The sequence below is a fragment of the Capra hircus genome, assembly GCF_001704415.2.
Source record: "Capra hircus breed San Clemente chromosome X unlocalized genomic scaffold, ASM170441v1, whole genome shotgun sequence".
Classification (NCBI taxonomy): domain Eukaryota; kingdom Metazoa; phylum Chordata; class Mammalia; order Artiodactyla; family Bovidae; genus Capra; species Capra hircus.
The window spans coordinates 45,881,502-45,896,140 of record NW_017189517.1 but is presented as its reverse complement, the minus strand read 5'-3'; the positions used below and the strand labels follow the sequence as shown (position 1 = coordinate 45,896,140).

Below are 14,639 nucleotides of genomic sequence, written 5' to 3'. Positions count from 1 at the left end.
GTACTAGCTAATAATTAGAACATGTATTGATAATATGTGCTATCAGATTAATAGTTTTAGATTATGGATGAACTTTTTTTGAACATTACTTGATATTCAAGTGTAGGAATCTGATAACAATGATTTTTATTTGGATTCTGGCATAAAATTATACTTTAGGACTATGATTTTAGTTCTTGCCTTCTTAAGCACAAATTCTTACGAATTCTCTTATCTCTTCACCATAAGAAAAACTCAATTGAGGCTGTAATTTTTGAACTATTTCCTCCTTCTGAATAAGTATATTTAAATACAAACTGCTTACTTGTCTTCACATTATATAGAAGACTGTGTTGTTATAATAGAAATGCTAGGATGACCTAGAAAACTAGAATCATAAGCAGTCTATCTTCTTTTTAATTTTCAAGTATAATATAAAACAATATTTTAAACCTTAAATTCATAACAATATAAAATTTCAAGCTTTCAACCTAAAGTTTATTTATTAACTTAAACACATGACTTTAAGTACAAAATTTATATTCTAAAATACCTAACTTCAAGCTTTATAGTGTACCTGTTAAAACAAGGAAAGGAAAAAAAAAACAATATTAGAATAAAATTCAATTTTCTCATGATAATTTTTTGAGAGGTTGTGGGCTGATAAAATATCTGATGCCTGATTGCACTTAATCTTGCATTATTTGATATTTATACTACAACTAGTTGAGAAGTCCATTACAGAAAACTTAAAAAAAATCCTCAAATGGTAATAATTTTATTTGGGAATCTTTATTCTGCCGACTTTATGCATTTTTGGAATATGGTAGAAATCAGTACTGATGTATTTAACCTCTAGATCTAAAATATTAAAAGTACACATAGAGGTGCTATTTACTAATTTACTAAACACTTCTATGAAAAGCTTCTGATTATTAATACTGTTGCTGTTTGTTTTTTTTTTTTTTTTTTACACCATAACTACTCTCCGTTGACCTCTGCATGCAGATAGTTGGAAGTAAAGTTATGGTGAGTACCAAAGATGCGTTTTACCCTTAGATGTGAATTCGTGCTTTTGGAGATTGAGTGATTTTTGCTCCTAGTATGTTATGTGTTTGGTTCTTCTTTTGGTGTATATATTACCAAAGTAGTAAGATGAATGTTAAGATCACATGATTAGAATTTAACTATGTAAGTATTTTTCCTGTGGCTCTGGGAAATACTTTAGAACTGGAATATGATTGTATATTTTGTCTTAGAAAGTTTTACTTCTTTAAAAAAATTTTTTTGGAACTGTGCCTGTGTCATTCTTTACGATTCTGAGGTGTGTTTTACCTCAGCTTTTCAGGATAGCAGGGAGAGACTCCTAAAAGTTTCACTTATGCTAACAGAAATTCTTACTGAAGCATCTTACTTTGACTTTAGTATCTCTGAGCACATGGTGTAATGAAAGCAACCTTTGATGTTCAGTCAGGAAGCCTGGGTGCTTATCTTTGCTGGGTGCTACTCATCAGCTTTGTGACTTTGGGCAAGTCATATAATTTCTCTGAGGTTCAGTTATTAAGTAGTTGAATTGAAGTGATTGGCTTGCATTATCTTTTAAGGTTCTTTCAGTTGCTGTTATCTATGCAGGGGTCCGCAATCTCCAGGCTGCAGACCAGTACTTCCAGTCAGATCAGCGATGGTATTAGATTAGCAATAAAGTACACAATAAATGCAATATGGTTGAATATTCCTGAACTCATCCTCACCTATCCCCGTCTGTGGAAAAATAGTCTTCCGTGAAACTGGTCCCTGGTGCCAAAAAGGTTGGGGACTGCTGATCTAAAGCTTATATACACGAGACACTACATTGCAGTACCACAATTACATGATACACTATTACATCAGTACACCAAAAGGGGCCTGTATTTTAATTAAGAGCTATTTGTAATTACCTTGCCTTCATGATTAAGCAGTCTGTATTTAGAAAACAGGCCAGGAAACATTATCTTTTTTTAAAATTTCTATTGGAGTTTAGTGGATTTACAGTGTTGTGTTAGTTTCAGATGTACAGAAAAGTAAATCAGTTATTCATATGCATATATCCACTGTTTCTCAGGTTCTTTTCTCATACAGACCATTACAGAGTATTGAGTAGAGTTTCCGGTGCTATGCAGCAGGTTCTTATAAGCTATCTATTTTATATATGCTAGTGTGTATATGGGCTTCCTGAGGTGGCACAGTGATAAAGAATCTACCTGCCAATGCAGGAGACACAGGAGATGTGGGTTCGATCCCTGAGTCGTGAAGATCCCCTGAAGGAAGGCACGGCAACCCACTCCAGTACTCTTGCCTGGAGAATCCCATGGACAGAGGAGTCTGGTGGGCTGCAGTCCATGGGGTCGCAAAGAGTCGGACACGACTGAGCATGCACACTCCCATCGTAGTGTATGTATGTCAGTCACAGTCTCCCAATTTATCCACCCTCCCCTGCTCCCTGCCCCAGAAAACATTCTCTTTAACATCACCAGGTATCTAGAATAGTGAATATATTTACATTTGTTTTGCTTTTAAAAATTGAAGTCCTCTTTTTGTCTTTGTCAGGCGAGTGTATGCTCCTTGGTTCTGTCTCGTCACAACAAAGGTTTGGAGTGACGGACATTAAAGCCCTGGTGTGTCACAGCTCTCGGGTCTTGGACAGACCGTGTTATAGCTCTCAGGTCACGAACAGACCATGTTATAGCTCTTAGACAAATCAGTGTTTCAGCTCAGTGTTACAGCTCCATTTTATTTAGAAAATAGCAGGAAAATCCATCGAGAGAGAGAGAGAAAGAGAGAGAGAAAGAGAGATTCCCTTGGGCTTCTCTTTCTATCTGCTTTCCCCCCTGCCCGGGCCTGCCCTGTGTAAATTGGGCTAGCCAGGAGTGTTGTTTGTTCTACCTGAGGTCCTCACTCCAGCCCTCAAACCTTCCTTTGTTCTATTTTTGTGGGTTTTCCCTTCCTTATCTTTTAGCCACCGCCATTCTGGACTCCTGTTTCCCATTCTATCTACCTAACAGATTCGTGTGACATTGGGGGGGAAATGCCATCCATCTTTTGGGATGATTTCCAAAATCAGCAAATATTTCTTTAGTGCTTATTGTGTACCAAGAAGTGTGCTAGGTGCACTAATGACTGGAAAATAAGAATAAAACCTTATCATTGCAATAATATATGTTGAAATAATCAAATGTTAAATTGTACCTGTTAATTGTGCCATAGCAATATTATGTATCAGGCAGGAGATATAAGGTGGGTTAGACTGATTAGAGAAAAATCCATGCAGATTTCTAGACTTTCAGGATATGGTGGTTGGGATTTGACAGGGGAGGGGAAATGATGGAAAAGGTCTCAGATTGTGGAAGTAATATTCAATGCAAAAGCTTGGAAAGAGAACCAAATTGTATTTGGGAGAGGGTACGACAGGTGGGCGAGAAGGAAGAAATGAGAAATGAGGTTGATTTTGTACAGAACAAAAATGTATATTGGAAAGATTAAAAAATCAAGTTAAAAGAAGATCTTAAAGTCCAGGTAGAAGATTAGAAATCAGTTTGAGCAAGCAAGTGACATGAGGAAAACAGAGTTTAAGAAAAATGAATTGGACAGTAGTAGGTAGGCTGGATCATGCTGATGGTTCTCAAAGTTGAAAGTACCAAAATACAAATTTTGTCCCTCATGGGGTCTGGAATAAGGCCAAGAATTCTGCATTTTTATCAAGCACCACAGGACATCCTGATTAGTTAGAATAAAGAGCACACTTTGAGAAATACTGGATTGGCATAGATGTTTGTTGAGGGGGCTAGCTAGGAGACATGTGAGAGTCAGTGAGGCCCTGCGTTAAACTGGAGGCTTAGGTGTAGGATAGGGTTAAATAACAGAGTTTGGGGCAATAAATGAATCTAGAGCTTATTTTAATGTGGGCCAGAACCTGCCTATATTTCTGGTTGTGACAACATAAACAATCCAATGACCTGTGCCGGAAGCCACTGCAAGATTACCAGTTTCTCCATAATCAGTTATCAAGTTCTGTTGATTATTTCTCCTAAATAACTCTCAGTTCTCTCCCCTAATTTCAGACCCATCATGTAACACTCCTGTTGATTGTTGTTGCCTCCTCAATACTCTCCTAGTCTTTGCTCTCACGCTTACCCATGAATGCTCTATGTGGTTACCAGAAATGCTGCTGCTACCCCTCAGACTTTCAGATGGCTCCCTATTCTCTTTGTGATCTTTTCTGATTTCACCTCTAGCTGCACTTTTACATGCATCTATCCCCTGTCTGTATGGGAACACTTGGCAGTTCGTTAACATCCTATTTTTTTAAAAAAATGTTAAAGTTCAGGATTGCGAACACGTGTACACCCATGGCAGATTCATGTTGATGTATGGCAAAACCAATACAATATTGTAAAGTAAAAAAAAATAATAATAAAATAAAATTTAAAAAAGTTTATTTTTTAATTGAAGGATAATTGCTTTACAAAACTTTGTTGTTTTCTGTCAAACCTCAACATGAATCAGCCATAGGTATACATATGTCCCCTCCCTCTTGAAACTCCCTCCAATCTCCTTCCCCATTCCACCCCCTAGTTTGATACACAGCCCCTGTTTGAGTTCCCTGAGACATACAGGAAATTCCCATTGGCTATTTCACATATTAAGTTTCCATGTTACTCTATCCATCCATCTCACCCTCTCCTCCCTTCTCCCCGTGTCCATAAGTCTGTTCTCTGTGTCTGTTTCTCCATTGCTGCTCTGCAAATAAATTCTTCAGTACCATCTTTCTAGATTCCATATATATGTGTTAGTATACAATATTTGTCTTTCTGACTTAATTCACTCTGTATAATAGGCTCTAGGTTCATCCACCTCATTAGAAATGACTCAGATGTGTTCCTTTTTATGGCTGAGTAATATTCCATCGTGTATAAATACAACAACTTCTTTATACATTCATCTGTCGATGGACATCTAGGTTGCTTCCATGTTTGAGCTATTGCAAATAGTGCTGCAATGAACATTGGGGTATATGTGTCTAGGAGTGGGATTGGTGGGTCATATGGTGGTTTTATTCCTAGTTTTTTAAGGAATCTCCATACCATCTTCCAAAGTGGCTATATAAACTTACATTCCCACCAACAGTGCAAGAGCGTTCCTTTTTCTCTGCACCCTCTCCAGCATTTGTAGACTTTTAGATGATGGCCATCCTGAATGGTGGGAGGTGATATCTCATTGTAGTTTTGATTTGCATTTCTCTAATAATAAGTGATGTTGAGCATCTTTTCATGTGTTTGTTAGCCATCTGTATGTCTTCTTTGGAGAAATGTCTGTTTAGGTCTTTTTCACACTTTTTGATTGGATTGTGTGTTTTTCTGCTTTTGAGTTGAATGAGTTGATTGTATATTTTGGAAATTAATCCTTTGTCAGTCGTTTCATTTGCAATTATTTTCTCTCATTCTGAGGGTTGTCTTCTCACCTTGTTTATAGTTTCCTTTGCTGTGCAAGAACTTTTAGGTTTAATCAGGTCCCACTTGTTTACTTTTGTTTTTATTTCCATTACTCTAGGACATAGGTCATAGAGAATCTTGCTTTGATTTATGTTGAGTGTTCTGCCTATGATTTCCTCTAAGGGTTTTATAGTTTCTTGTCTTACATTTAGGTCTTTAATCCATTCTGAGTTTATCATTGTGTATGGTGCTAGGAGGTGTTTTACTTTCGTTGTTTTACATGTAGATGTCCAGTTTTCCCAACACCACTTTGCCCCATTGTATATCCTTTCCTCCTTTGTCAAAAATAAGGTGCCCATAGGTGCATGGGTTTATTTCTGGGCTTTCTATCTTATTCCATTGGTCTATATTTCTGTTTTTGTGCCAGTACCATACTGTGTTGATGACTGTACCTTTGTAGTATAATCTGAAGTCAGGAAGGTTGATTCCTCCAGCTTCATTCTTCTTTCTCAAGATTGCTTTGGCTATTCAGGGTCTTTTGTGTTTCCATATGAATTGTGAAATTTTTTGTTCTAGTTCTGTGAAAAATGCCACTGGTAATTGTTAGGATCATGTTGAATCTGTAGATTGTATTTGGTAGTATAGTCATTTTCACAATATTGATTCTTCCTTCCCAGGAACATGGAATATATCTTTATCTGTTTATTTCATCTTTGATTCCTTTCATCAGTGTCTTAAAATTTTGTCAAAGGCTTTTTCTGCATCTATGTTCATCAGTGATATTGGCCTTTAGTTTTCTTTTTCCGTGTTGTCTTTGTCTGGTTTTGGCATCAGGGTGATGGTGGCCTTATAGAATGAGTTTGGAAGTGTTCCTTCCTCTGCAGTTTTTTTTGAAAGAATTTTAGAAGGATAGGCATTAGCTCTTTTCTAAATGTTTGGTAGAATTCCCCTATGAAGCCATCTGGCCCTGGGGTTTTGTTTTTTGGGAGATTTTTGGGCACAGTTTTGATTTCAGTGCTTGTAATTGATTTGTTCATACTTTCTATTTCTTCCTGGTTCAGTCTTGGAAGAATGATCTTTACTAAGATTCTGTTCATTTCTTCCAGGTTATCCATTTTATTGCCATATACTTGTTCATTATAATTTCCTGTAATCTGTTGTATTTCTACATTGTCTGTTGTAACCTCTCCTGTTTCATTGTCTAATTTTATTGATTTGATTCTTCTCTCTTATTTTCTTAAAAAGTGTGGCTAAAGCTTTGTCAATTTTGTTTATCTTCTCAAAGAACCAGCTTTTAGTTTTATTAACCTTTACTAATTTTTTCTTTTTTTTTCATTTATCATTTATTTCTGCTATGATCTTTATGATTTCTTCCCGTCTACTACTTTTGGGGTTTTTTGGTTCTTCTTTTTCCAGTTGTTTTAGGTGGAAAGTAAGTTGTCTATCCAATTTTTTTTGTTGTTTGTTTCTTGAGGTAGGATTGTATTGCTATAAACTTCACTCTTAGAACTGCTTTTGCTGTATCCCATAGATTTTGAGGAGTTGTGTTTCCATTGTCATTTATTTTCTGGGAATTTTTTGATTTCCATTTTGATTTCTTTAGTAACCTATTCTTTATTTAGAAATATATTGTTTAATCTCCATGTGTTTGTGTTTTATACGGTGTTTTTTTTTTTTTGTAATTGATATTTAGTCTCATAGCATTGTGGTCAGAAAAGATGCATGATATGATTACAGTTTTCTTAAATTTACTGAGGTTTGCTTTGTGACCCAGGATGTAGTCTGTCCTAGAGAATGTTCCATGTACACTTGAGAAGAAAGTGTATTCTTCTTTTGGATGGAATGTTCTGAAGATATCAATGAGATTTGTCTCATCTAATATATCATTTAAGACTTGTGTTTCCTTGTTAATTTTCTGTTTTGATGATCTGTCCATTGGTGTAAGTGGGGCATTAAAGTCTCCTACGATTATTGTGTTACTGTCAATTTTCTCCTTTTCTGTCTGTTAGTGTTTCTCTATGTATTGAGGTGCTCCAATGTTGAGTGCACAGATATTTACAATTGTTATGTCTTCCTATTGGATTGATCCCTTGACCATTAGTACTGTCCTTCCTTATCTCTTGTAATCTGCTTCATTTTAAGGTCTATTTTATCTTACATGAGGATTGCTACTCCAGCTTTCTTTTGCTTTCCATTTGCATGAAATATATTTTTCCATCCTCTCACTTTCAGTCTATATGTGTCTTTAGGTCTGAAGTAGATTTCTTGTAGACAGCATATATATAGGTCTTGTTTTATATCCATTCAGCCAGTCTGTATCTTTTGGTTGAGCATTTAATCTGTTTACATTTAAAGTAATTATTGATATGTGTATTCCTATTGCCATTTTCTTAATTGTTTCAGTTTAGTTCAGTTCAGTTGCTCAGTTGTGTCCGACTCTTTGCGACCCCATGGACTGCAGCACCCCAGTCCTCCCTGTTCATCACCAACACCTGGAGCCTCTTCAAACTCATGTCCATTGCGTTGGTGATGCCATGCAACCATCTCATCCTCTGTCGTCCCCTTCTCCTCCCGCCTTCAGTCTTTCCCAGCATCAGGGAATGAGTCAGTTCTTCGCATCAGGTGGCCAAAGTATTGGAGTTTCAGCTTCAGCATCAGTCCTTCGAATGAATATTCAGGACTGATTTCCTTTAGGATGGACTGGTTGGATCTCCTTGCAGTCCAAGGGACTCTCAAGAGTCTTCTCCAACACCACAGTTCAAAAACAGCAATTCTTCAGCGCTCAGCTTTCTTTATAGTCCAACTCTCACATCCATACATGACTACTGGAAAAACCATAGCCTTGACTATACAGAATTTTGTCGGTAAAGTAATGTCTCTGTTTTTTAATATGCTGTCTAGGTTGGTCATAGCTTTTCTTCCAGGGAGCAAGCATCTTTTAATTCCATGGTTGCAGTCACCATCTTCAGTGATTTTGGAGCCCCCCAAATAAAGTCTCTCACTGTTTACATTGTTTCCCCATCTATTTGCCATGAAGTGATGGGACTGGATGACATCATCTTTGTTTTCTGAATGTTGAGTTTTAAGCCAACTTTTTACTCTCCTCTTTTACATTCATCAAGAGGCTCTTTAGTTCTTTTCTTTCTGCCATAAGGGTGGTGTCATCTGTGTATCAGAGGTTATTGATATTTCTCCTGGAAATCTTTTTCTTCTCTTTTCTCTTGTAGATCTTTTTCTTCTCTTATATTTCCTGATTATATAAGTTCCTTTAACATTTGTGGTAAAGCTGGTTCGGTTTTACTGAATTCTCTTAACTTTTGCTTGTCTAAAAAGCTTTTGAGTTCCCCACAATTTTGAATGAGATCCTTGGCAGTAGAGTAATCTTAGTTGTAGATATTTCCCTTTCATTACTATAAATATATCCTGCCATTTCCTTCTGGCCTGCAGAGTTTCTGCTGAAAGATCAGCCGTTAAACATATGGGGTTTCCTTTTATGTTATTTGTTGCTTTTCTCTTGCTGCTTTTAATATTCTTTCTTTGTGTTTAATCTTTGTTAGTTTGATTAGTATGTGTCTTGGCATGAATGAAAAGTTCCAAAGAAGAGCAAGAAGAGATAACAAAGCCTTCCTCAGTGATCCATGCAAAGGAATAGAGGAAAAGAACAGAATGGGAAAGACTAGAGATCTCTTCAGGATAATTAGAGATACCAAGGGAACATTTCATGCAAAGATGGGCTCGATAAAGGACAGATGATATGGACCTAACAGAAGCAGAAGATATTAAGAAGAGGTGGCAAGAATACACAGAAGAACTGTACAAAAAAGAGCTTCATGACCCAGATAATCACGATGGTGTGATAACTCACCTAGAGCCAGACATCCTGAAATGTGAAGTCAAGTGGGCCTTAGGAAGCATCACTATGAACAAAGCTTGTGGAGGTGATGGAATTCCAGTTGAGCTATTTCAAATTTTGAAAGATGATGCTGTGAAAGTGCTGCACTCAATATGCCAGCAAATTTGGAAAACTCAGCAGTGGCCACAGGACTGGAAAAGGTCAGTTTTCATTCCAATCCCAAAGAAAGGCAATGCCAAGGAATGCTCAAACTACCGCATGATTGCACTCATCTCACATGTTAGTAAAGTAATGCTCAAAATTGTCCAAGCCAGGCTTCAGCAATACGTGAACCGTGAACTTCCTGATGTTCAAGCTGATTTTAGAAAAGGCAGAGGAACCAGAGATCAAATTGCCAACATCCGCTGGATCATGGAAAAAGCAAGAGAGTTCCAGAAAAACATCTGTTTCTGCTTTACTGACTATGCCAAAGCCTTTGACAGTGTGGATATCAATACACTGTGGAAAATTCTGAAAGACATGGCAATAGTATACCACCTGACCTGCTTCTTGAGAAACCTATATGCAGGTCAGGAAGCAACAGTTAGAACTGGACATGGAACAACAGACTGGTTCCAGATAGGAAAAGGAGTACATCAAGGCTGTATATTGTCACCCTGCTTATTTAACTTATATGCAGAGTACATCATGAGAAACGGTGGGCTGGAGGAAGCACAAGCTGAAATCAAGATTGCCGGGAGAAATATAAATAACCTGAGATATGCAGATGACACCACCCTTATGGCAGAAAGTGAAGAGGAACTAAAAAGCCTCTTGATGGAAGTGAAAGAGGAGAGTTGGCTTAAAGCTCAACATTCAGAAAACGAAGATCATGGCATCCATTCCCATCACTTCATGGGAAATAGATGGGGAAACAGTGGAAACAGTGTCAGACTTTATTTTTCTGGGCTCCAAAATCACTGCAGATGGTGACTGCAGCCATGAAATTAAAAGATGCTTACTCCTTGGAAGAAAAGTTATGACCAACCTAGGAAACATATTCAAAAGCAGAGATATTACTTTGCCAAAAAAGGTCCGTCTGGTGAAGACTCTGGTTTTTCCAGTGGTCATGTATGGATGTGAGAGTTGGACTGTGAAGAAGGCTGAGCACTGAAGAATTGATGCTTTTGAACTGTGGTGTTGGAGAAGACTCTTGAGGGTCCCTTGGACTGCAAGGAGATCCAACCAGTCCATTCTGAAGCAGATCAACCCTGGGATTTCTTTGGAAGGAATGATGCTAATGCTGAAACTCCAGTACTTTGGCCACCTCATGTGTAGCGTTGACTCATTGGAAAAGACTCTGATGCTGGGAGGGATTGGGGGCAGGAGGAGAAGGGGACGACCGAGGCTAATATGGCTGGATGGCATCACGGACTCGATGGACGTGAGTCTGAGTGAACTCCGGGAGTTGGTGATGGACAGGGAGGCCTGGCGTGCTGCAACTCATGGGGTCGCAAAGAGTCGGACACGACTGAGCGACTGAACTGAACTGAACTGGCATGTTTCTCCTTGGGTTTATCTTTTATAGGGCTCTTTGTGAGTTTTGGATTTGATTGACTAATTCCCTTTCCATGTTCGGGAAATTTTTAACTATAATCTTTTCAAAAATTTTCTCATGCCCTTTCTTTTTCTCTTCTTCTGGGAACCCTATATTTCAAATGTTGGTATGTATAATATTGTCTTACAGGCCTCTGAGACTATGTCAGTTCTTTTCATTGTTTTTACTTTATTCTGCTCTTCAGAAGTTATTTTGAGCATTTTATGTTCTGGTTCACTGATCCGTATTTCTGCTTCAGATATTCTGCTATTGATTCTTTCTAGAGTATTTTTATTTTAAGTAATTTTGTTGTTTGTCTCTGTGTGTTCCTTCTTTAATTCTTGTAGTTCTTTTTAAATTGATTCTTGCATTTTCTCCATTCTATTTTCAAGGTTTTTGATCATCTTTCAGTTATTATTCTGAAATCGTTTTCAGGTAGTTTGCCTATTCTTCCTTATTTATTTGGACTTGTGTGTTTCTAGTTTATTCCTTCATTTGTGCAGTGTTTCTTTACCTTTTCATTATTTTTTTTTAACTTACTGTGTTCGAGGTCTCCTTTTCCCAGGCTTCAAGGTTGAATTCTTTCTTTCTTTTGATTTCTTCCCTCATAAGGCTTGTCCAGTGGTTTGTGTAAACTTCCTGTAGGGTGAGATTTGTGGTGATTTTTTTTTCCCTCCAGTGGGCAGAGCTGAGTGAGGTGGCAATCCTGTCTGCTGACGATTGGGTTTGTATTTTTGTCTTGTTTGTTGTTTGGATGAGATGTCGTGCCCAGGGTGCTACTGGCAGTTGTGTGATGCCAGGTCTTATATACAAGTGGTTGTCTTTGTGGTCATTCTCACTATTTGACGCTCCCTAGGACTAGGAGTTCTCTGGTAGTCTAGGGTCTTGGAGTCAGTGCTCCCACTCCAAAGGCTCAGGGCTTTATCTCTGGCCAGGTACAGATTTTCGATAGGTGGTTTTTTATGGAATGTAATGGGATTAAAACAAATATACAACAACAAGAAACCAAAGATGAACTCCAGAAAAATGGCAGTTACAGAATCAGGCAAATAATGATTAAAATAATGGAATATACACATATACATATACACCCATAAAAGTGAAAGTGAAGTCGCTCAGTCGTGTCTGACTCTTTGTGACCCCATGGACTGCAGCCCACCAGGCTCCTCGATCCATGGGATTTTCCAAGCAAGAGTACTGGAGTGGGGTGCCATCACCTTCTTATATACATCCTTCTTATAAACATATATATATATTCTTATATACGCCTTCTTATATACACCCATAAGCAAAATCAAAACAGTCCAACAAAAATAAAGTACAGTGGATTGACCCAGGGAACAAAGCAAACCAAGAGTGATATCTACCAGTTAAGAACAAAAGTAAAGCACAAACTGGAAAACAAACCAAAGCAACGTACCAACTGGGGAATATCACAGTGAAAACAAAACTAACAAATATGGTGAGAAAAAAAAAAAAAGAAAAGAAAGAATAGAAATGCAGAGTTAAAGAGAGGTAGATAAAGGAGACATATTTATTTAGGTTATCTGCAAGGGGGAAAGAACAGTAGGAAAAGCATACAGAGGAATAAATGTAGAAAGAATAATAGGTTTAAAACATTTAAATATGAAATTTAAAAAAATAAATAATAAGAAGAAAAACAAGGAAAACTCCACAGAACTGCAAAAAGCCAGTGTGGAGGCAGACCTTTGTAACAGCAATGAAAAATAGGATTGAGAAAGGAAACTCAAAAGATCATGGTGCTAATAAAATTGACAACTACAACAGAGGAAAAGAAGCTTAAAAAAAAAAGAAAGGAAACCCCAAAAGAAGCAAGTCAAAATATAAGAATAGTAAATATTTTTCTTGAGTCACTGCTGTCAGTGACCTTTCCCTCTCTGGGAGTCACAGTCCACTTTTCTTCCCTACGATGCCCTCCAAGGCTGCACTGGTCTGTGGACCTGCTGTGTGGCAGCTTGCATTCTCATCTGGTTCTACTCCTGTGTGTTCTTGCCTCCAATGTCCACGGCTATCAGAACTAGTGTGTGTGTTTTTTTTTTTTTTTTTTGTGACCGCTCTCAGTATCCTTTTATATATTTCATAGATACAGAGTTTGCCTAGTTGATCCTGTGGGTTTAATCTGCAGCTTGTACAGCTGGTGGGAAGGTTTTGGCTCTTCTTCCTTAGCCAGACTGCCCCTGGGTTTCAGTTGTGGTTTTATTTCTACCTGTGCATGTGGGTCGTCCACTGGGGTTTGCTCCTGAGACTATTCCGGAGGACTTGCATCTGCCCCATTGAGGGGTGGGTGTGGAGGTGGTGCAGCTGCTTAGGTTGCAGGGGTTTTGGCAGCACCAGGTTCTCAGAGGAGTTGGCAGCTGGGGCAGCAGGAAATATAGTGCTCTACAAGGGTGTGGCAACCAACATTGGCCAATATACTCCGGTATTCTTCCCTGGAGAATCCCACTGACAGAGAAGCTTGGCAGGCCACAGTTCACAGGGTCGCAAAGAGCTGGACACTGGCGAAGCCTTCCCACATGTATAGACACAAGACTTAGCCTGTGGCAGCTTTGCCCCAGTGAGGGTTGAGTGGGAAGGTGGCACAGCTGGGGGTAACCTGACCAAGTGTGCAGGGACATAGACTGCCTCAGCCACAGGAGTTATGGCCCTATCAGAATCCTTTTCTGAGCTTCTGGTAACTGGCAATCAGAAGGCCTCATTGGCTAGTCTTCCTCCATAGCTCCACTGGTTCAGGCACTTAGAGGGTTCCTTTGCCTGGGGTCCTTCTCTATTGTTCAGCACATCAGGCACATAGAGAGGCCCCTCTGGCTGGGGTCCTACTCTGTAGATTGGTGCATCAGGCACGTAAAGGGGCGCCCTGCCTAGGTCCTCCAGCTGCACCCTGGGTGGAGTCCTACTCTGTACTTCAGCGCGTCAGCCATTTTAACGGGCAACCTGGGTGAGGTCCTACTCTGTTGTTCCACATGTCAGGTGCTTGATGGGCCAGCCTCGCTATTATTCCAGCTGCCAGATGCTGCCTGGTTGGGAGAGGCTACGGTGATGGCTCCACCCCCCTATGTGTGACTCATGGCTTCCATGGCTGCCTCGGCTTCCTTCCACAGGCATTTTCCCCCGCGCCTCCTCCCTTATATCCCCGCGGTCCCTCTCCCAGCAGTCACTTCAGCCCTTGCCCTGGCATTGCTCTGCAATCCCTATGCTCCAGCTCCCAGCTGCTGCACCTTCTAGGGGACCTGCGTCCCTGTCTGGGGTATGTAAGGCTGCGGCAAGGACTGGCTGATTCTCATTCCATTTAGGCTGCCAGAGATCAGCTGCCTCACTCTCAGCCTTAAATGTTTCTCTTCTGACTCAGACAGTTGCCCCTGTTTGGAGATTGGACCCCTGTTGAATTCTCCCACCTGCCGAGGGCAGGTCCAGTCCTACTGACACTCCTGTTTTTCCCCCTAGTTCCTTCATCCTGCTGAGTTTTGCATGGTTTTATATATGCTTTTCCTGTGGCCAGGTACTCCTGTCCACTCTCAGCTGGTGTTCTGCAAGCACTTCTGTGTCTGAAGGTTGTGTTCCTGATGTATGCGTGGAGAGTGAGGTACTCTACGCCCACCTACTGTTCTGTCATCTTGTTCCTCCCCCAACATCCTCTGCTTTAATTCCTCTACATCAAGCCACATTCTGTTGCTTTGAGCCAAAAATGCCTTTCTCTTCTTGAGTGTGCCAAGCAAGCTCCTACATATCCATCAAGATTAGCTTT

At 39.4% G+C, this 14,639-nt stretch overlaps 1 protein-coding gene across 1 annotated transcript in view; it reads left to right on the top strand.

Annotated features, from left to right (window-relative positions):
• Positions 1-14,639, top strand: part of DIAPH2 (diaphanous related formin 2) — a gene marked incomplete in the record, with an annotated part of 842,722 nt that overhangs the window by 91,991 nt on the left and 736,092 nt on the right. The window contains 1 exon segment of the mRNA XM_018044114.1: positions 988-1,008. Within this exon segment, the coding sequence (XP_017899603.1) occupies positions 988-1,008 (21 nt within the window).